The 23,392-nt window shown below is 38.4% G+C and overlaps 1 protein-coding gene across 1 annotated transcript; it reads left to right on the top strand.

Moving 5' to 3' along the window:
* Window positions 1-23,364, top strand: tcf25 (TCF25 ribosome quality control complex subunit). The gene is made up of 18 exons (XM_079663969.1): window positions 1-343; window positions 1,151-1,291; window positions 1,415-1,477; window positions 1,751-1,875; window positions 2,907-2,972; window positions 3,080-3,162; window positions 3,698-3,828; window positions 4,926-5,025; window positions 8,537-8,630; window positions 8,777-8,869; window positions 10,866-10,971; window positions 11,067-11,226; window positions 11,700-11,787; window positions 12,544-12,702; window positions 12,785-12,875; window positions 14,385-14,464; window positions 14,847-14,922; window positions 22,212-23,364. The coding sequence occupies exons 1-18, from the start codon at window positions 149-151 to the stop codon at window positions 22,377-22,379; spliced, it is 2,019 nt and encodes a 672-aa protein (XP_079520095.1). The 5' UTR covers window positions 1-148; the 3' UTR covers window positions 22,380-23,364.
* Window positions 23,365-23,392: the final 28 nt, after the last annotated feature.

Below are 23,392 nucleotides of genomic sequence, written 5' to 3'. Positions count from 1 at the left end.
TGCAACTAAAAGCTGTTTGCGATCTGCCATTAAAACAGAGAAGACGAAGAAGACCCTCATTTCATTGCTTTACTCTGTTTGTCACCTAACTAAAAACTGACTTTAATCGCGATTAACTGACGTGTATGTATCCCATGAACAGTGGACCATGTCTACCCGGGCTCTGCGAAGGCTCAAAGGGAAGCAGCGGGGCCAGGAGGCCCTGGACGCCGGGGACCTCACTTTAGATGACAGCCCGGAGGAGCTGTTGGACACGGCTAGTAGTTCCCCCCCGTCTGATAGCAAAGGCAGAAAGGCAAAGAAAAACAAAGCTCAGAAAAACTTCAGCAACATTTATGAATTGGTGAGGTGATGTTGTAGTTATCCAGACATGATATATGTTTCTGTTAACCAACGTTACTGTGTGTTTCCTTCTGGCAGATGTTTACAGCGAGCTCTCTGTTGATACACCATGCTAACTCAAGCTAGCCGTGTGGCGTCAACGTTAGCTCACCTTTTAGTTTATTAAAATAAACTAACATTCAACCAAAAGTAAACGTTAGCCAAGAAGCTAACATAGGAAGTAGTCTACACCAACCTTAAGAACACACTGACAACAAAGATCCAGTGGACTGTACAACAGTCACGTTTGCCAGCCTTTAAATTGTGTTTTATAGTGAAACAAAATGGAGATATAATATAGCTTCTTTAAGATGAAGACAATCATTATTTTTATATTTTTCTTCAGAATTTGGACAGATGGATGTTCAAAATCAAGTTGAATATGGAGTTTGATGCAGCCAGTATACATAATGTAGTGGAACTTGAATCCATAAAACTGTACCTAGAAAGAGTTATTTAACTAAAGGTAAACGATTGATTTGTGCATTCATTAACATTTGGTTTACGTTATGAAACAAATGATCACTGTAAATCAAGACATCACATCATCATCATTATTAAATGAAGCTTATATGTTATTTACATCCATTTTATCCCACATCAATATCATAATGCATCACTAAATAATAGCCTGACTGGTTTCAGTTGTTCAGGTTATTATTAATGGATACCAGCAACTTAGGTTTTCAATGTTTAATCCAGAATGTTTCTCACTTCTAACACTGCTTTATCCAACTAACTATTTTGCCAATGTATCATTCTTTACTAGATAGGTGATGCAGACAACGAGGCAGAGATAATCTCACCTGATGAAGAAGAAGATACACCAGATGAAAATAAAACAAGTGGAACAGAAAAGAAGGATGACATTGAGAAACCAGATGAAAAGCAAGAGAATGCATCTACAAAGGTAAAGATGAAGCAATAAAAGGAGGAGTGCCTCTGATCCTCTGCTCAACTTACATACTGATTTCTGATATAAATGTGCATTTTTGTCTAGATATTAAACTGTCATCTCTCTTTACTTTAACAGTCGTCTGGAGACAGAGTTAAAAAGAAGAAGAAAAAGAAGAAGACCAAAGTGACAGAAGGACAGGTACATTTATTGAGAAAGGATTTATGTTCACAATAAATAGTAACCCTACGCTATATTTTAAGAATCAATGATAACTTTACTAACATGAAATCCATAAAATGAAAATAATTGTACATTATTAATGTGTGTTAATGTATGTATTAATAACACTCTTACAATCACTTTTCATTGCCAAACACAGTATATACACACATTTTTCAAAAAGGGAGCTTTTTTTAGCAAGAGAACAACAGGTAAACGTTGTCTAACCACTTTGTATTCAATTATTTTCAGGACGCTGTACCAGACGATAACATTGATTTAATACTGGAGAATCTTGAGCAGCCCAATGGACTGGGTTTGCAAAATGAAGATTGTGGAGGCTCCGACAGAAGATCTGTGCTACATGTGGAGCACAGGTAAGGAGAGCAACATCTCACATGTAGACAAAATGGATAGTCAGATCAGATATCGCTGCATAGCACTCACATGCAGTGCAAACAACACTTGTTCCTACTGTACTGTATTATTCCAGTAGTTATTTTGCAAGATACATCCAAGCTGAAAGGCTAAAAAATAAGCACATGAATACGTTTATTGCAGTAGAAACACTAAAATATCTCTGCTTACATGACTTGGTCTATGGTCAGTACAGTAGCCTTACTTACTAAAATATACATTTCTGGCATTCCTTATGGACAACATGTGTTGGCGCATGACCCATGCAAAAGAAGTAAACTATTTGGAGTCTGTCCATCTCAGAATTGCATGGCATGAATTAACACTTGTTTACACAATTGTTGAATTATGTTGCACTTATTGCTACATAACCAGGGACGTCAGAACATGTCATATACCTATAATGATAGCACTGCGTTTGATGTCTTGTAAACTGCTGATTTCACTGATGCAACCATTCTGATACAGAACAAGATAATGTGCTTACCTAATGCTTACATTGATGGCCAATATTAAATACGCACACTGTGCAGCCATGCCATTGATGGTATGTCCATAGTATATTGCTAAAATATAAAAACATTGGTACTTTTGGTTATCCTTCATGGAAGCTTTATTTGGCACTATTTCTTAAATATTTTTGAAGATGTAGTTAAAAGGTAAAAGTTGACCTTTCTAACCTAAAATCAGGTAAACAATTCTGTACACTGACATTTACAACATATGAGGCTTGGATTCTGGGTCCCACTGTTGTGATTACTAACTGTCAACTGTTAAGTATGGTCACCGGCATCAACATGTCAGCGTCGTCTCTTGAAAATCACAGAAAACACAAATAGATTTGTCTTCTTTTTTTTTGCATTTGTGTTGTAGAGTCTTTCATGCATGACAAAATGACAAAATGACAGGCCCTATGTTTCCATGTTTTTTCTCAACTGACATTGTCGGCCTGTCGAAATCTGAATGTAACTTTTCTATGTCAATTAATAAGGAACCTCAACTCAGAGACGGAGCTGAAGAGATATTTTGGGGCTCGAGCTGTTCAGGGGGATCAAAGGTAAAAAGAAAAATTGTGAGACTGTTTGGATTAACATTGCCGACATCATTATAAGATTTAGCTTATTCTTGTCATCATTCTTATATGTTTTTCTTGTCTTTTGAAAGACCTCGACAGAGAAACAGACAGTTTCACCGTAGCACCTGGATGACCATTCCTAAGGACAGCTGGCCTCGCTTCAGCCGCCCAGGTAGGCTTTTCCTTACACTTGTCTTGTCATAGCTTGTTGCTTTTTTAAATGCATTATTTCAGGCTGAATCTCGCTACTTAAATGTTGTCCTATATCTACAATTGCATACTTCGCTCCCACTTGACTGTTTTTTTCTGAATATGCTTCTTTATTGTGACTAAGTAGTGTTAAGATTCCAACGCCAATACACACACATAAGAGTAAATAGTGATATTATTGTACTCTTACAATACTGTATATAGCTTTGCCATTTATTACTCTGTTGTGTCATTCTTTTAGTTTTCTTCACAGTTTTTCTTGGCCGCTTTTGCCTTTTATTAAACAGTCATGATAAATATACTTTATTATTTATATAGCACCAAATCATAACAGAAGTTACCCCAAGATGCTTTTCTTAGAGACCAGTTTTAGACATTACTTTTTAATTTGCAGACATACTGAAAATTAGGAGACAGTGACTTCAAATGATGGAAACAATTGTGTTATGGCAAGGTCCCAAGGCTGGAATCATCCCCCCCTTTTGATGTCTCCACAGGAATCTCAATGACCCTACTGCAGTCAAAGGATGGCATTCAGTACTTTACCTTTGAGCACGGTCGGGACTACCAACAAGTACAGTTCAAGTTCCTGGATGCTGTTGAGTCGATGGATCCCAACAACATTGTGGTAAAACAACCAGCTCATACGTTGTCCTTGCTCTTTGGTGTCCGTGCGTTTAATGATTATTTATGATATTTTAAATCAAGCATCCTCAGTATTGATGTTGCCAGGGATTCATAAAATAAACTGTGATACTGTTTGGCATGAATGGCCAAATAACATCCCAAATGGAATGTTATTTGTATCAGCCTTTCCAACTCTTGATTTGGCATTAAACTATCCTATTAAATCATCATCAATATAAAAATTCAACAACTGCAATTTTAATGCTCTCGTTCATAGTCCTAAGAATGTGTTCCTAAAACTTTAAGAGAAAAGTCAGCGTTTAGCCCATATTTCTGATGATTTTACAGGTAAAACCCAGTTTGACTTCCTATATGTCAACATACTAGGGCTGTACCCAAATATTCGGTCATTGGCCCACTATTCAATTTTGAATATCTTTATTCGGATTTTCTTTTTTTGCAGCCAAATTGAATTGATTGAAATCTCCAATATCAACGTAAGAGCTTGTGCCTCTTCGGGGAGTGCTAACACTTAACCATACACTTTATCCTTTACTTTCTCCGTCTTTATTTGTGGATATTATTTTTCTCCGTTAATCTCCGCTCCTTTTGTCCGTCACGTTGTTTCCATAACAACAACAACTTCCTGTCAACAGCGCTAACTCTCCTTCAAAATAAAAGTATGTCCATACAAAATAGGAAGCCAAGCCAAATTACACTTAAGACATATATACAACTGCAACAAAAGTAACAAATGCAATATCCTTTTCAATTTCAAAGAAAATAAATTGGGTTATTTACTTAACAAATAACTATAAAACAATAATACTGTAGAATAATAAAATGAATGCCTTGAATAAACCGAAATACATGTGTTGAAGCGCGCGCCGAATATTCGCTGCTGACTACTACCTAATATCCGGAGCCTGAAAAATGGTATTCGGGACAGCCCTACAATATACTGACAATCTACATTTGCACAGATACTTCATCAACATGCATTATTCACATTTTCAACAGGAGGTTGAATGCATTTCTGTCTTTATGTCTTTATCCTTCCCTGTCAAAATGACCATTGTCCCTTCTCTGTTTCCCCAGGCCTTGCTGCAGTTGAACCCGTACCACATTGATTCTTTGTTGCAGCTCTCTGATGTCTGCCGCATTCAGGAGGATCAGGAGATGGCCAGGGACCTCATTGGTGAGGATCATGGACTCCCTCTCTAAATCCCACTTTGAAACCAAATATTGAAGATGTTTTTATTGCCAAACAATTACTTTTGGGTTATTTTAAACAAACTCTGCAGGCAGAATGTTAAATAGCCTAACTATCCACATCCAAAACTGGCTTTAGTCAGTCCACTGATGACTCCTCATTTGTCAGATTATCAAACTATATAATTGTGGTTAATCTAGAGCAGTGGTTCTCAACTGGTCAGGCCTCGGGACCCACTTTTTACTTGGTCAATGCATCGCGAGCCAACATTTTGAAGCACTCAAATCTATTCAACAAAAAAACGTTCTGTAATATATATATATATATATATATATATATATATATATATATATATATATATATATATATATATATATGCTTTTCAGCATACAATACTAATAAAAGTGAAGTTCAGTGCATATATCCCTTATATCCCTTCACAGAACTAAAGTATGCTTTTAAAAAAGGTTTAATGAGATGATGGAATCAAAGCTGAACTGTATAAAAAGGCACACATGCTGAAAACCCAACGCCAGCAGAGGGGTCTGGGGGGATTCATGCAAGCGGCAAACTCTGGGGAAGAGCCGGGACGCTAATACGGAAGTGCCTCAAACTGCAGTTAATCTAGTGGCCAGTAGGAGCAGTCTGCAGAAGGGAGCAATTTCCATAGACCCCCATGTTAAAATGCCCAAATTTACAGTAGAAATAAACATGTTTACATCGTGGTTCAAAAAACCATATTCTCTGTATAGTTAGATCCCCCCTTCATGAATATGGATTGGGGGGGTGAATTTTTTCTCAACTCATCTGTTTAATTAATATTAAGCCTTAAAGCTTTTGCATAAATTAGGGCGTGGTCACTTTGATGGACATGTACATGCCTCACTGTCAGCTAACAGCAACTTGTCCACTCTGCTAGGCTACAACCATAGAGGCTAACGTTAGTTAGTTGTAGTTACTGTACTTGACCCTTTAGCTTTAGCCGTGTTCGTGGTGATTGTGCCTTTTAGGGAATATTGTTACAAATACCAGACAATTAAAATGTTGTGCTGTGCGCTTGAATGTACTAACAGAACTTCCAAGAAGTCTAAAATGATAATATTATACATGTCCCGTTCGCAGGTGTTTGTGTGCTTGGTAGCTTAGGTTGTTACTTATTAGCCAGCTAAGGACATAACCCTTTATACATACATATACATTTTAGTTTATGATTCAGCCTTGGGTAAGACTTTTATAGTCTATGGCTATGACGCCCATAATGCTAAACGGGAGCAAATGTTAATAGGGGACCCAATTATCCCAGTGGTGGCCGCCGGAGCTAACGGAGCCGCAGGGGGCTAGCTCCAGCCGGCGTTCCGGAGCTAGCCCACTGCGGCTCCGTTAGGTCCGGGCGGTGGAGTCCGTCTTTTCTTAACGTGTGAATGACAAGCATTAAGAATAACAAAATATAGCTAATTCTCTTGCATATTGTCTCATTTGATTATGAATGTAACGTTTATATAGGGGAACCACACTGTGTATGTATTTCATGTTAGCTTAGCTTCTTAGCCTGAGCTAGCTCTGTTTACTTCCAGTTCGGAGGCAGCAGGTCCCGCCTCTTTGCCCTTATTTGGAGCAGGCGGGATTAGACTCTGACGTCGCTGTCAAGCCGTTAGTGGCCGACTCCGCCTACTAAGGGCTTCTCGGCAACTCTGCAGAATCCTATGGGTGACGTCACGGACACTACGTCCATTTATATATACAGTCTATGGATTCATGTTAGAAAATCGGGCCTTCAAAATAAAAGTTTGACTTTTTCCCCCCCAAAAAAAAAAAGAATTCCAATTTTTTTTTTTCACTTTTTTTTTTCTTCCCTCACACATCGGCGACCCACTCAAAACGGGCGACCCAACAGTTGAGAACCACTGATCTAGAGCTCACTGTCAGTGTGCTTTGGTTAAATGCAGGGCCGTGGGAAGTAGGGGTGCTGAGGGTGCTGCAGCACCCCCTGGTGGAGGACAGGGGATCTGCACTTCCACAAGATTAAATGCAAATATAATTTTAAAAAAAAACGAATTTTCAGCCTTGATGTAACAACATTCATAATTACGTAAAGATAACACCCTTTTCACCCAAGTTATATTTTCCATTTGCCCTGTACGATGGGCGCTGTAAGTTATGAAAGTGGGGAATGTTGGCTTATCAGGCGCCCGCAGCTCACAGCCAAAGTGAGAGAGAGAGAGATAGATAGATAGATAGATAGATAGATAGATAGAGAGAGGGGGTGCACCGGTACCGGCGGGGATTGTTGTTAGCTTCTGCTGCGCTAACGGATATAAGAAGCTGTTTCTACAATAATGTGGAGGGAGAGTTCTGTCCTGTCAGACTGAGAGGCTCAGTGAGGTAAAGGACTCTGAGTGTTTAGATAGTTCACTTTAGTCTAAGTTATCTCAGTGGGTCTCAAACGTTTTGATCACAATTTATGTAAGCAAATATTTCAAAGGGACACCTTTATAATTATTAGGATAAATAAAAACAGGTTTGAAATCATTCCAATGTATACTATAGGACAGTAAACCAAAACAATTGTTTAAAACTGGAGAGATTTAAAAATATACATAAATTAATAAATGTTAACTGATAAAATAAGATATGAATGAACCACAAAAATAAAACAAGTTAGCCTACATTTATTTGTTGTTGGCTATGGTAGGTTATTGGTTATGTTCACATACAAACCGATCTTTTTCACATGGGTGTTTAGAGTTGTATCCCCTAGATCAGTCTCTAGTAATTGGGCGCTCAAAGTGCACCAGATTGAAGTATTTTACTTTAAAATGTTAAAAAAAATCTTCCCGGGGGGGCACCCCAGGACCCACTCAGAGGATGTGAAGTCCACCCCCCAATTAAAACATGTTCATGCAATACTAAATACATTTGAAGCCTTTTTATATAAGCTGTCCACCATATCAATACGTTTCTCTTTTTGTAGTGTATTGGTCTTTTGTAGAGGTTTTTCATTGCCAGCTAAAATCTTGCCTAGGGCAGCAAATTGTTCAGAACTAGCCCTGGTGTCATCCCCACAGCACCCCCCATTTGAAACATGTTCCCACGGCTATGGTTAAATGTAAACCAACAAAGCAGCCATTCTTAAAAAGTTCATTCTCAGGCGAAGCACATTACTATATTACAGGCACTCTCACTTGATAGATAAAATGGTTAATGTAATGTTGAATACTAGAGGGATTATTTAACAAATTGCATTTGTCTTTCGTTGATAGAATTTTGTTTAAATCAACATCAATTGAACTCAAAGGAGTGAGTGGCCTTTGGTTTTCAGTTCTGTTCTTTGGAATGCAAAGCCCTGCTGGTAAAGTCCAAAAACACAACAGAACAGACTCATCTCAACAGCTGCAACTATGTGTCTCTGTTCAGTTCTGCTTACATACACTGTGCCCAGTTTGGGAATACCTCACTGAAAAGGTTCTGTTTATTTGTGGATATAATGTTTTTTCAGAGAGGGCCATGTACAGCTTTGAGTGCGCCTTTCATCCTTTATTCAGTCTGACCTCAAGCACCAGCAGGCTGGATTATCTGCGAACAGAGAACAGGTTGGTCATTTCTTTAATGCTTCTTTATTAGACACCTTGCTTTTTTATCGAAGCCTCTGTCCCACTAGATCATCTAAATAATAAAGATTACATTGAATTGAGTTGAATTCAATTGTGTTTGAAGGATGATTCATGTCTGCTTGCAGGGCTTTTTATCTGGCTCTTTATAAGCACATGATGTTCCTGGAGAAGAGAGGCTGCCCACGGACGGCTCTGGAGTACTGCAAACTCATCCTGAGGTACAAAGGGAAGATCACTGGGAATGACGAGATGAATAGTTAAGAGGAAACAGTCACAGTTTTTATTAAGATGTTTTCACAGAAAGAATATCCTGTTTAAAGGTTGACCGCAAGCATAGCTATCAACTCAGTTACTATCTCCCTCGTGACTAACACATCTTTTCTGTTCCTATTATCTCTGATCAGTTGAGACTCTCTTTTCTCTCTATTCCGTCTTTAGTTTATTTATTTGACATCACATTAAACGTTTCAACAAACAGTATGATTACACACTGGCTAAACAAAAAAGAGTGTTATTTCCTTAAATAAAGTAACCACAAACGGCAGTCATCCGACTAGAAAGATAGTCTTCCAAGGGTGTTAACTCAACTTTTGGTTTCTATGGTGACTATGTCTTCAGGCATAGGAGGGAAGTCCCGAAAAATGATGTTGATGGTATAAAAAGGTTATATTTATATTCTGTGACCAGTGTGACTAGTGATATAAGATGCCCCCTCCGAGGATATTTAAGTTGAAAAATAAAGGAACATCTGTTCTAAATTTAAATTTCAAATATTTGCCTTTTTTTATGGCTGACAAGAAGTTGTTTTTCAAGTCATCTGAATGCTTCGACTCATTATTAAACTGTAACAGTAAGTTATTGAACTACATTCTAATGTTAGTGTTTAACCATGTTGGTGCACATGAGATAAAGTAATGTGGAATTCTCATTACTTCATATAGACCCTTCAGTTTGCTGATGGTATAGGGATTACGTCAGTTAGGGTGGTCTGTTCCCCGGCTGCCATCACTCGGCCGTAGCTTGAGCTTTACTGCCTAACCACATAATGGTGAATGCTTATCTATGATTTGTATCAAACTCTGGCTTCCTTACTTAATGGCAGTTATGTTATGGGCCTGTTATAAAGCAGCAGCGTGGGAATAAAAGCGGACACCTGTCCCTCTCCGAACTGCAGTCGTTAAATCTGAAATGGTTTTACATATTTTGTGATTAACACTATCAGTCATATGTTTTATAGAACGTAAACAATATTTGTATTCCCTGTTGTTCTTTGAGCACAAACTATATTTGACATCATCACGCATGCTTTGCTAGTATTAAATGCAATGTGGTGGATTTGGATGGAAACCAGGAAAATGTATTTATTTCACTATCAATGTCAATTTGTGCACAGTAGAGCAATTCCAGGGTAAGATAAGTGGGTCTGCTGCCCAATCATCTAAATGTACTTTTAAAAAAAAGCAGAGCTGGGGGACTTTGCTGCCATCTGGTCTGTTTTGTCATATTTATTTTAAACTTAAATGGCATGATTTGCAATGAAGCTAAATGTCTGCTATAACCACGGTCCTACAGGTTCATAAATCAGAATCGACCCGGCACCAACACGTCCTGGAAGATGTTAATGTCCTGCTAGAATATGCAAATTGATGGTCAAATATTATGTGTGTTTTATTATTGAACTAAAAAACAATTGATAGGAAGGCTATATAAAGGAAGACTTCATAAAGCCATGTAGGTGTATCTTTTATTGCAAAGTAGGCTATTTAAAATGAAACAATCCCCTAAATAGACTCAAGCATATTGAACAAAAATGACTTACCGTAACTTTTATACAAAGAATTTCCCTTAGCTTTAGGCCTACTTATTCTCAGATAAAGAACTGAGTAAAAAGTATTTGTAGACAAACCAAAATACCTGTCTGCTGCCGATCTGAAATCTAGCGCTGTGGTAATTCTCTTCGGCAGACAGAAACCTCATCGCTGTCACAAGGGCTGGTGCCGACTTGTCCTTTGAGATTATTTTGATACACTTCAAATGATGCGAGGAGAAATTACTTTCACCTGACATTATTCCACTGACAGATTTTCCGGTCAAAGCCTCGTAAATAAAAAGAATCAAAGAAACACTGTCATGGATTGAAATATCTTATCTTCGTGTCTTTTGGTCAAGTGCCTGAAGTAACCATTTGCTTCCGATCTGCCTTTCTTTTATTAGCTTGGACCCAGACTCTGACCCACTTTGCATGCTGCTGCTGATTGATTTCCTGACGCTGCGCTCCAGAGAGTACCATTCTCTGCTTCAGCTACACCAGGAGTGGGAGGTACAGTAAAGTGTGCTGTGAAGTGCCAATGTGTGCATATACACTATGTTCACCTTTCCAGTCTGATACAGAAATGATTTGTTTTTGCTTTTCAGGAGCACAGAAATCTGTCTCAGCTGCCAAACTTTGCATTCTCCACTGCACTTTGCCATTTCCATCTCAGTCAGCTGGAAGATGTGGATCCTGAAGAAAGTGAGAAAGAAAGACACAAAGCCGACCAGCTGCTGCAGGACGCTCTCATCATGTTTCCTGGAGGTTAGAGTCTCAACAAAGTAACATCTATTAGTCTATAAATATTGTCTGATGCCTTTCTGACACACAATTCTGAAATATCCACATGAAATATGAAACTTTCAGTCATCAATGATGATCATTTCAAAATAGACGTGTATTCAGTTGCCTACTTTAGTACAACCCACCCATATCTTACAGAGGTTTCCAATAAGAGGAACAACAACACCTTAACATTTATTGACATTTTTATCAATTTTAGAAGTGGTATACGTTGGAGGACACTAGACTGTTCAACTAAAATAAATCACCATTTAAATAAAACAAGTTGGTTTATTGGCACTTCTTGGCCCTAAAGCTATTTTTAGACATGCTTGGTTTATGGTATGACAAAAAAAAGTTCAACAATATAATAGGGATTATTAACCAATGACATAACGAAAGCTTTAATAGTGTTCTTCCACCTACTTATGTTGCTGTGAATGTGTTTTCTGCAGTCCTGATTCCTCTCCTGGATCTGTGTACTGTGCAGCCAGATGCCGCAGTCAGCTCACATGTCTTCTTTGGCCCAAAGAGCCAGTTGGGGTAATGTATGCTCTCTTTGTTTTCTGAAGTAACTAGGACATTTGACACCATTATATTAATGAAGCATGGTTTGATTTATCACGCATACTGCGTAAACATGAACTATAACCAATTCATTACTAAGGGTGTCTGGGGGTCGAAATAAGTATTAAAAGTTGATAAATCAATTTAGCAAAAGTGAAGGCTATTAAAAAGTATTAAACGGCATTTTCCAAGGTATTACATTATGTAGCTTGTTTTCAATAAGTATATCAATTGTCCAGAGAGGTTGTGTTCTACAGTCTGCCTGAATGTAATCATTGCGTAGGTGTGTAGTGTGATTCTGTGTAGTTTATTTATGGCATCCCGTTGGATTTGACGTCCTCTGAACAGGACATCGCACGCTCACTGCTTGATAGCGCGCAAAGCTCAGTTTACGCCGGTTGTTAAACAACATCGTTATGGGGAAATGCAAGTCTGCGTCCAAAAGGTTGGAAGATAAGGAGGAAGGATAATCAATACTGTATATAGTCAATGTGAGGTAAAGTGTGTTGCCAATGTAACCAGTTAAAACTCAAATTGGCGATGAGGTCTTCAAATGTATGGAAAGGGTCTTAAAAGGTATTACATTTGACTTCAGGATTCCTGCATATACCTTTTTATAGTATTGGTATAAATCTCTTCATATCGGTAATTTCTATACTCCTTTTGAATCAACTGTGTCTTCCCTTATGCTCCCTAACTTTAAAGAAGTCATCCTAACCTCCTTGTCTGCAGGCAGCCCCCGGCCCTGGCTGAACTGACTTCTCTGTATGTCGGGAGGACGCACAGCCTCTGGAGGGAGGCAGCGGTGATGCTGTGGCTGGAAGAGTCTGTGAAGGAGGTGCTGCGTCGAGTTGATGCCAAAGACCCTTTGGTGGAGGAGTGCCAAAACAAGTAAGATATCTTAATGAGCTGATTGCTGCCACATTTCAGTGCAATTATGCTCCAACAGTAACCATGACTTCATCTGTTTTAGGAGGAAGCAGAGGTACCAGAGTGCACCAAGGAACATCCATCGTCACGTCCTTCTCTCTGAGATCAAAGAAGCCACCTCAAGTCTTCCTCTAGTAAAAAGCAATCTACTACTAATCTGCTACCTAATTTGAATTCACTTCATTTTACCCACAAAGCCCTTGGTTCACCATTTTCTCATTTTCAAAACAGCCTCACAAGCAACAGGAATTTAGTTTAACAACCAAGCTACAGTACAAGAAACATGTGGCCTCCCTGGGGCCCCAATCTAAGATGGTCTTGCTCCAATGTTCCCAAGTTTAAATCAGATTTAACACTAAATAAGCATGAAGATCACATTTGTGAAGACTGTAAATATATCACAAATCCACTGATGCAGTCCTAAATAAGTGCACCCACATGTGGCTATTTTGTAAATGAATATATACCAAAGACTAGGGCTTGCAATTTATTTTTTTAGACCAATAATACGAGGCAGTTTGCATTTATTTTCTAATTATATTCAAGCAATACATCATGTTATAACATGACTAACTCGACAGCAGATACATAAACTGCTCTTTTATGTAGGCCAGGCTTACTGTCTGAGTTTTAATGAGATTAATTGGTATGAATAACATTTTTATTTAGCTATTGAAATGTTGAAACCTTTAATAAAACTATAATATTATGCACGAAAAAAAGAACCACAAAGTACTGTAGAACAACAGGCCTGGCGTGCGTGGTGGAAACATTTGAGTTATGTGATTGCCTTTAAAGCCTTATAATTAGGGATGTCCCGATCACCTTTTTTTGCTCCCGATCCGATTCCGATCATTTGATTTTGACAATTTGCCGATACCGATTTTTCCCGATCCGATCTTTATGCAATGCATTAAGAGAAAAAAAAGAGAAAAAGCATTCAAGTTGTCCCTTAAGGTCCAACATGGATATAGCTTCTTTCTTTCACAGCAGCATTGGATCAGTTCAGTTGTGCAGCATTGGATCAAAACAAAATAAAGCTTTCAGTACTCGTTAGCTTACTGCTACAATTAGACACTGCGCCCTGCCCACTCTGTTGCCAGATTTGAGAGAAATAAGCAACCAGGTCTATGAAAAGAAGCCCCAAAGAAGCAACACATACATGATGTTGTGTAATTTGAAACCAAAACTAAGGCCTCAGGATGACTTTAAGACTTTAACATGGTCATTTTTGTTTTTTAACATTGAATACAAAATTTAAAAAAAAGTATTTATAAAAAAAATCCCGATCCCCGTTTTTTTCTCTCCCGATTCCGATCTTTTGAAAATCACGTGATCGGCTCCGATCACGTGATCGGATCGGGACATCTCTACTTATAATAGTTTTTTACTTTTGGCAATTGTAACCAAGTGTTGTTGATAATGTAAGTATCATTACATTGTTTTGCTCGCCAAAGAGCTTAATTTCTGTACTTATCGCAACTCCAATGGAAAAAATCCTATTGGCTGTTTGAGGAAGAACTAAGTGTGGTGCTACTTCGAATGATGGCCATTGTCCCTGCAGCACTCCGAGGGTCTTATGTATATTTTAAGTGTCAACCAAGATGGTAAAACTTGCCTTGCGTGTCTGTTTGACCTCTCAGGAGGTGACCAGTCAGCCTGTGATGGGCTTTGACCCTCTGCCTCCGCTGGACTCTGTGATGTCGTACACTCGACCAGAAAGGTACAGAAGGGCTACACCTGTGCACATGAAATTCTAAAATAATTTTGTCTGAATATGTTGCTTTACAAACCAACAGGCTTTATATCCTCAAATCACTTTTTATTTATTTTTTGCACAATGTTTTTATTAACATTTTATACATAGAAAACACATGTATACAGCGTGCATTTCCAATCAGAGAAGTGCACTTCTCAAGGTCAAATTACACTTGAGGTACAGGTGCAAACACAAATAAAAAACACACCACCCTTCATACAAAGACACATCTTACATACATTTATAATTGAAGGACATTTCCAGCCCCTTTGGTTCAATTCAAGGCAGTTTCTCAAATCACTTTTTACTGTAATGTGTTTCTGCATGTGTCTATTTCTGCATACAGGCAACACGTTGGTGCCACAAACGAGAGCACCTTGTCCCTGTTTTTCCGGTCTTTGTTGCCAAACTTCAACCTTCAGGTGAGTTGCATGCATGAGGTAAAATTGCGAGAATACTGTATTTTCAATAAATAAAAAAGACGTATGCACCTCAAAACAAAATCAATATGGTTTTTAATTAAGCTATAACGCAGTAATAACTTGAATTAGGGCAAGTTCATCCTTTACCTGAAGAGCAAACGGTAGTGATTTGATCTGAAAACGAATCCTGGTGCTGCTCTATTGTTGTATAATACAACTTTTGAGGATACTAATAAAAAGCCCATGGCTGTGTGGATTCGGCACATCATGTGTTTAACAGCTTCAAGCCCAATACCCAAATAAAACTACTCTTTAATAAATTGTCTAAGCTCACAGTCAGAGAATAATTAGCTCTGAACTGAAATGCTCCAAAGGGTGTCAACTATTAATATCACAAAGGATCTTGATGTTCTGATTTCCTGCCAGATGCCTTGATAAGGGTCCTAAACATTGAAAGGTCACAGTGTGAATTGAGTTTTATTAGTCTGGGGGTTGATAGTAAAAATGACTTGAATCACAGCGTGGCGTAAAGCAGGACCCTCAAGGGCTGCTGAAAACATGCACTGCTTTAGGATCTTGGAAAATAAATGTCCCCACATGCTTGACAGATGGGATATTTCCCACAAAGACTCATTGTTAGCCTAAGGCAGTGGTTCTCAAACTTTTTCTGTCATTCCCCACTTTGAACAGGTGGGCCTTTTCAAGCCCCACCTGTTCCTCGTCGCTCCAATAAAATGGTAGGCCAAGCTTAAGATTGTCAAATGTATCATTCTATAACAGGGGTCTCCAACCTTTTTTAGGATGAGAGCTACTTTCATAAAATAAAACAAGTCGTGAGCTACTTTTACTCCTCTTTTTTGTTTTTTTGCAGTGTATATATTTAGCACATTTTAACATTATTATATGCTACCTTTAACCTTTGTGTGCTGTTTGGGTCTGTGAAGACCGTTTTCAGTGTTTACTAAAAGAAAATGTATGCAATTTAATTATTTTAACCTGCTTTATTTGGTGGTGGACGTCACATCCTCTAGGGGGGCATGAACCCCCAGGAAGATTTTTTTTTAAATGTTGAAGTTAAATGCATCAATCTGGTGCACTTTGAGCTAGGGCTGCTCAATTAATCGTATTTTAAACGCAATTACGATTTTGGCTTGCAACGGTTATGAAAACAACATAATCGAAATAAAACGATTTTATTTTTTTCAACGGGTAAATTTTACCCGCAGCTGTTTTTTTATTGTATGTAACTTTTTTTCCATAACATATTAAAGTCTCCCAGTCCGTGACTTTTCCTGAAAGTGTGTTATATAGCACCCTCTGTTGTTAAAAATTGTCAATAGGAAGTCAGATTGAAAAAATCGCCATATAAATTGCCATTTATACCCATATCCGCCAGCGGGTAATATTTACCTCATAGAAAATACAGCGTAAACATGACGTGTTGCTATAGCAACGCCTTTTGTCTACTGCGGTTCCTTATAGATAGAGAGAGATTGATAGATAGAGAGAGATAGATATATAGTTATAGATAGTGTAACATCTTGGAGAATACAAGATCTTGGATGACTGAGCTCACGTTGAGGACGTAATGCATGTGTGCAGGTTACATTACATTACATTGCATTTAGCTGACGCTTTTATCCAAAGCGACTTACAATAAGTGCATTCAACCAGGAAGATACAACCTTGAAGAAAACAGAATCATATAAGTACATCAGGTTTCATAGAGCCAAACATTTCAAGTGCTACTCAACAGGCTTTAGATAAGCCAGCCCTTTATTAGTATATAAGTGCTCTGTTAGTAATTCAATCGCTCGAAGTGGAGTCTAAAGAGATGAGTTTTCAGTCTGCGCCGGAAGATGTGTAAGCTTTCTGCTGTCCTGATTTCAATGGGGAGCTCATTCCACCATTTTGGAGCCAGGATAGCAAACTCACGAGTTTTTGCTGATGGGAACTTGGGTCCCCCTCGCCTCGCAGTGCTAGTTGAATAAAGATGGACACTCGGAATGAGAGAAGTAGTTTGCGTCGTCTGTTTATGTAGACAATTATATGTCCATAGAACAGAACATTACAGATGGATCGATAGATAGTTATAGATAGAAAGAGAGATTGAGAGATTTGTACCTAAACAAAACACAAGTCTAACACCAAGCGTTTAAATCAGCACTTGTGGCGATATTTTATACTTCATGCTATCAGCACAAACTATGTCATATGAAAAGCTGAGAGTCCACAGATTCTATTGGTATAAATGTCATCCCTGTGCGATCAAAACTCACTGTTCTGTATGATAAATAAAATAACATTGTACCTTGCAAATCAATAGCGGGTACATTTTACCCGTTGGCGGTTTTAGGTATACAGCGACCTCTGGCGGTTCTAGTGTTAAATAGGTTTTTCAGTTGAATTATACTTAAAGTTCATGGTAAATCAACTGTTAAAAACATACTTTTCAAATTATTATTTTTTTATTATGTTTTCAAAGTAAATGGTTAATCGTTTTTAATAATCGTAATATCAATTATTGACCCAAAAATGTGCGGGATTATGATTTTTGCCATAATCGAGCAGCCCCAAATAGATAAAGGTTTGCTCTCTCTCTTGCTCTCTCGCTCTCTGTCTCTCTCTCTCTCGCTCCACATTGCTTTTCTTCCCGACTGCAACGCTGTTGTGTGCGTCTGTGAGAGCGTTTCACATGTGTGTATGAGAGATTTTTACCAGTGGCGAGCCTCTCTCTGAGGGCCTAAGATATTCTACAAAATAATATTTAAAAACATTTAAAACTAATTATATTTTTCTTTATATATATTTTTTAAATATGTTTTTAGTAATATTTGTCATTAGTTTTACCAAAAATAACTTGATTAAATTGTATTTAAAATAACATTTCCAAAGAAATAAATCCTTTGAATCTGCCTATTCAGTTTCTGTTTGAATGTGAAGGGTAAATGAAAGAAGCTCGTCTCTGCGAGGTGAAGACAGGAGCTGTTGGACGTCCAGCTATGAATTCACAGAGGGCCCAGATATAGTAACTGAACGAGAGAGTAATGTCAAATGACAGTACAATTGACCAATCATATCTTCCCTCTAAATGGGTGGGCTTTATTATCGCGGACTTTATGACAAGTTCCACCCGCTGTGAAACGTTTCTTGTTTCCATAGCAACAAAAACTGTCAACAGCGTAAACTCGCCTTCAAAATAAAAGCATGCCAAATTACACTTAAGACATACACTGCAACGAAAGTAACAGACACAATGCAATATCCTTTTCAATTTCGAAGAACACAAATTGGGTTATTTACAGGTGTTGTTTTGTGTGGTAGAGGGTCGCTTTCATTGATGCGTTTTGCACCCCAGGCGGGCCGTTGTTTTGATATTCCACAAGTGTGAATAAAATAAATAATTTTTTTTAAATTTTTGTATTTTGTATTTCACGACCCACCTATCACATCTCTGCACCCCACCAGTGGGGCGCGCCCCACACTTTGAGAAACGCTGGCCTAAGGCGATAACAACTGCAACAAATATCAAAGAAGGCAGAGGACCTTGTAACAGTTCATTCTGTCTACCATTACCCAGTGTTTCTGATGAACAAACAAAGACAACATTCATTAAGTGCAAAGCTGTTTGTGGCCTTAGCTTTGATGTCTCTTTGTTAATATTGAAGCTAAATGTTTTCATTAAACATTAATAGACCCTATTCAAACATTTAGCCAAATAGTCTAGTGGAATTTTACCACGACAATCCTGAAAGATCCTGCTACTTATTCAATCCAGATCTCATGTCGCACATACCATTTGTTTTTAAACTTACAATTTCAACTATTCCTCAAAAAGTTCTCCTTTTTGAATGTTGCCTCACTGTGCATGTAGTCCTGCAGCATTTGTTGCAGTTGGGAATGTATTAAAAAAAAGTAATTTTAGTGCAATGGATGCAGACATTAGAATCTTTGGCTCCTTTGTGGATACAAGGAAGACATTATTTGTATGTGAGACGGAAGATTTAAAAGAAAAAAGTGTTGGATGAAGTATTACTCTGGCCTTTTCTTGGTTTCCAGTGAACAGGAAAAACATGTTTAAATCTATTTAAAATACAAATTAATGTCAGGAGTAACATTAATTAATCTGAGCTACTTCGTTAAGATGCATGAACTGGGGTTGTTGTACTGGACCTCAGTCAGTGCACAGTAGATGGTGCTGAGTACGCCCCAAAGACAAAGAAAGGAGTAACTGCAAGGGATCAGAGCGATTTACTGTTGTTGCCAAAGGGCAGCTGAAAAAGCTATTTGGACCCCTTATAGAAAGGCCTACCTTAAATCAACATCAGTTTAAGTGTTCGCTATTGTTTTGATATTTTCATGGTCTTTTCCAACGGGAACTGAAGCCTTCCTCTATGCTCTCATTTTACTGTGCAAACCTGTGGGTTGCTGCTTTACTGTTGTCTCAGTCTGTGTTTTTGTCTTGTTTCAATAGTGACTTTGCTGTTTTTAAAGGATTAGTTTATTCACAGAATTGGCAATAAATCACTGTTTGCTTTGAAGTGTGTATAGATAATGATTTCAGTTCTCCATCGTAAAGGGCAAGTTCAAGCTGCAAGTATATTTCAATTTAATTTAATTCCAGTAGAGCAATGCTGTGATTCAGTAAGACTAAATTAGCAAAATGTAAAAAAAACTAAAACAAGGAGCAAATTGTACACATTATGATATTAATAAAGTAGGGACCACATTCCCAACCACCACCACAACCAATCTTCAGTAAATCACCAGTTTAATAGAGAAACGTAGAGCGATGTGAATCTTTGGAGTTTAACAGCATTGTTCAACGTTATCGGATTGTTTGAATCCAAAATGCATGTTGACCGTTCCACTAGTGACTTGATGATTCAAAAGTAAACAATATGCTTTAACATTGCATAAATGACACGACTACAAGTTAACATTGTCAGAAACTTGTTTGATATAAACCTTTAGACTTCCAGAATACTTATGACATAACACAGTTAAACTCTTTTGGACATACGGCACCATCAGTAATGCTAAGAGTCAAGAGCAACAGTGGGGCAAAAAAGTATTTAGTCAGCCACCAATTTTGCAAGTTCTCCCACTTAAAAAGATGAGAAAGGCCTGTAATCTTCATCCTAGGTATACCTCAACTATGAGAGAAAAAAGAAAATCCAGAAAATCACATTGTCTGATTTTTAAAGAATTTATTTGCAAATTATGCTGGAAAATAAGTATTCAGTCACCTACAAACAAACAAGATTTCTGGCTCTCACAGACCTGTAACTTCTTCTTTAAGAGCCTCCTCTGTCCTCCACTTGTTAACTGTATTAATGGCACCTGTTTGAACTCGTTATCAGTATAAAAGACACCTGTCCACAACCTCAAACAGTCACACTCCAAACTCCACTATGGCCAAGACCAAAGAGCTGTCAAAGGACACCAGAAACAAAATTGTAGACCTGCATCAGGCTGGGAAGACTGAATCTGCAATAGGTAAGCAGCTTAGTGTGAAGAAGTCAACTGTGGGAGCAATTATTAGAAAATGGAAGACATACAAGACTACTGATAATCTCCCTCGATCTGGGGCTCCACGCAAGATCTCACCCCGTGGGGTCAAAATGATCACAAGAACGGTGAGCAAAAATTCCAGAACCACACGGGGGGACCTAGTCAATGACCTCTAGAGAGCTGGGACCAAAGTAACAAAGGCTACCATCAGTAACACACTACGCCGCCAGGGACTCAAATCCTGCAGTGCCAGACGTGTCCCCCTGCTTAAGCCAGTACATGTCCAGGCCCTTCTGAAGTTTGCTAGAGAGCATTTAGATGATCCAGAAGAGGATTGGGAGAATGTCATATGGTCAGATGAAACCAAAATATAACTTTTTGGTAAAAACTCAACTAGACGTGTTGGGAGGAGAAAGAATGCTGAGTTGCATCCAAAGAACACCATACCTACTGTGAAACATGGGGGTGGAAACATCATGCTTTGGGGCTGTTTTTCTGCAAAGGGACCAGGACGACTGATCCGTGTAAAGGAAAGAATGAATGGGGCCATGTATCGTGAGATTTTGAGTGACAACCTCCTTCCATCAGCAAGGGCATTGAAGATGAAACGTGGCTGGGTCTTTCAGCATGACAATGATCCCAAACACACCGCCCGGGCAACGAAGGAGTGGCTTCGTAAGAAGCATTTCAAGGTCCTGGAGTGGCCTAGCCAGTCTCCAGATCTCAACCCCATAGAAAATCTTTGGAGGGAGTTGAAAGTCTGTGTTGCCCAGCGACAGCCCCAAAACATCACTGCTCTAGAGGAGATCTGCATGGAGGAATGGGCCAAAATACCAGCAACAGTGTGTGAAAACCTTGTGAAGACTTACAGAAAACGTTTGACCTCTGTCATTGCCAACAAAGGGTATATAACAAAGTATTGAGATGAACTTTAGTTATTGACCAAATACTTATTTTCCACCATAATTTGCAAATAAATTCTTTAAAAAATAGACAATGTGATTTTCTGGATTTTTTTTTTCTCATTTTGTCTCTCATAGTTGAGGTATACCTAGGATGAAAATTACAGGCCTCTCTCATCTTTTTAAGTGGGAGAACTTGCACAATTGGTTGCTGACTAAATACTTTTTTGCCCCACTGTATATGGTTCTGCAAGACCAAGCACAGAACAAGTCTGGTTTATGTCCTACAGGGTTAAAACATATGGAGTCATGTCTAACTCATCATCAGCCGTTAGGTGTACCTTCAGTGTGAAGCAGAAACCAACTGCGGCCATTAAGATGCATACATCGGGTTCAGCCACATATTGAGTCTCTGTGGGGCGGCTATACATGCTCAGAGTCACCAGATGGGCCTGGGGCATGTCTCCATTTGGAAAGTTTCATCCATCCTGATCATGTTATTCACTTATAGAGAGGAAGAGATGCAATATGGATAAAAGAAATAAAGTGAAGGCGAGTAAAGACCTAAATACACAACATAATGTTTACAACACAACATTATCACTAGATTCTCCTGGTATTGGTTTTATTTTTTAACAACATCATTAAAAATACTTTGTAGTGATTAGCTTGGCTACGAATAAAAATGGGATCATTTAATGTCAATAACTTTCTAAAGGAAATCCTTTTGATAGTTTTCTTTCGACATCGAGTGATGACTGTTGAACCACTGGTTACTTTTGCAGGATTTTAAATAAATCCAAAATGCTAACATAGAAAGTATTTTGATTTTTGATATTTGTTTATTGACTGACATATCTTTTTCCCAATAAGGGTGGGCCGAGGCCGGAGGATGAGTTGGAAGTGGCTCGCGCCGGACAGGAGCTGAACCAGGAAGTGAATCGTCTGATGGTGGCAATGAGAGACATGCTTGCAAACATCAGGTTTCAAGAGCCGCCGAGAGACGAAAACCCCTACAGAGATGAGGAGGAGTGGGACTGAGAGGAGAGAGACTGAGGTGGAAGAAAAATAATGACATTAAGAAAATTAAAATATTTAATGGGGTTAATAAATCATTGAGAAGAAGTGCTAGAGTGGGAGAACTGAATAGTATTTTTTAATTATCACAATTTCAGAGAACTGGACTGGACCTGGTTTTATGAGGTCGTCCAGTTCTCTGCCTTAGATACAAACAGATGGTTGTTGAACATGTCATGTCCTTTAAGCTTGTACACAACATTGAGCAGTTCCAACATCTTCAGTCATGGTCAGTGACATATAATGGCCGCTACTCTTTCCTCTGGTTTCTGGCAAACCACATCTTTGGGGGAATCAGTCCAACAAATTAAAGTCCATGTGAACTTTCAATGGCTTACAAATGTAGATGGGAAAACAGAGAGCTAATTACACGTCTTTTTTATATAATTATATATACAATATTAACCACCTTTTTGTGTTGTGAAAAGCACAGATACTGAAAGGCATACCCCTCCTCAGACAACCGTGCTTCCTAGCAAATAAATGAGTACAAAAAACTGTAAATAATATCACACAAATTCTGCTAAAAGGAATTTCTGGGGGGATTTATAAAAAAACAAAATCTTGGTGAGGTCCTGTTGGGACTGATCACCCTGGTGATTCATTAGGATCTAATTTCCCTTCAAGGAGTATGAAGTTTAGTTGAGTTTCCTGCTAATTTAAGCATTCACTAAATCAAAACTCACTTTTTCTTTGATCGTATCACTACATTATTCAAGAAGAGATATATTGCTCAAGTGTTGTTTCTTCACATTGTCAAGCAACAGCCGAAAACTCGAGATCACATTTTTCATGGGCTCCTTTTTTCTTTTCTTTTTTAAAATGTTGGTGTAACCCTTATCTTCACTGCAGGAAGTCTGCTGTTTTCCTGCTCTATTATGCTCCCCCGCTCCTGCTCTGTTTGCTTCACCCAATAAAACGGTACAGAGAATTGGCCCACTTCTTTCTATTCTGCTGTTGTCTGTCAAACTATATTC

The sequence above is a fragment of the Notothenia rossii genome (genome assembly GCF_949606895.1).
Source record: "Notothenia rossii genome assembly, chromosome: 2".
NCBI lineage: Eukaryota > Metazoa > Chordata > Actinopteri > Perciformes > Nototheniidae > Notothenia > Notothenia rossii.
The sequence above is the reverse complement of the archived record's forward strand: the minus strand, read 5'-3'. Positions and strand labels throughout refer to the sequence as shown.

Excerpts from the sequence above, each read along its gene's own strand:
- tcf25 (XM_079663969.1), top strand. The coding sequence starts at position 149 with ATGTCTACCCGGGCTCTGCGAAGGCTCAAAGGGAAGCAGCGGGGCCAG. Across the intron at positions 2,973-3,079 it reads GCTGTTCAGGGGGATCAAAG|ACCTCGACAGAGAAACAGAC; the intron begins GTAAAAAGAAAA and ends GTCTTTTGAAAG. Across the intron at positions 10,972-11,066 it reads AGCTACACCAGGAGTGGGAG|GAGCACAGAAATCTGTCTCA; the intron begins GTACAGTAAAGT and ends TTTGCTTTTCAG.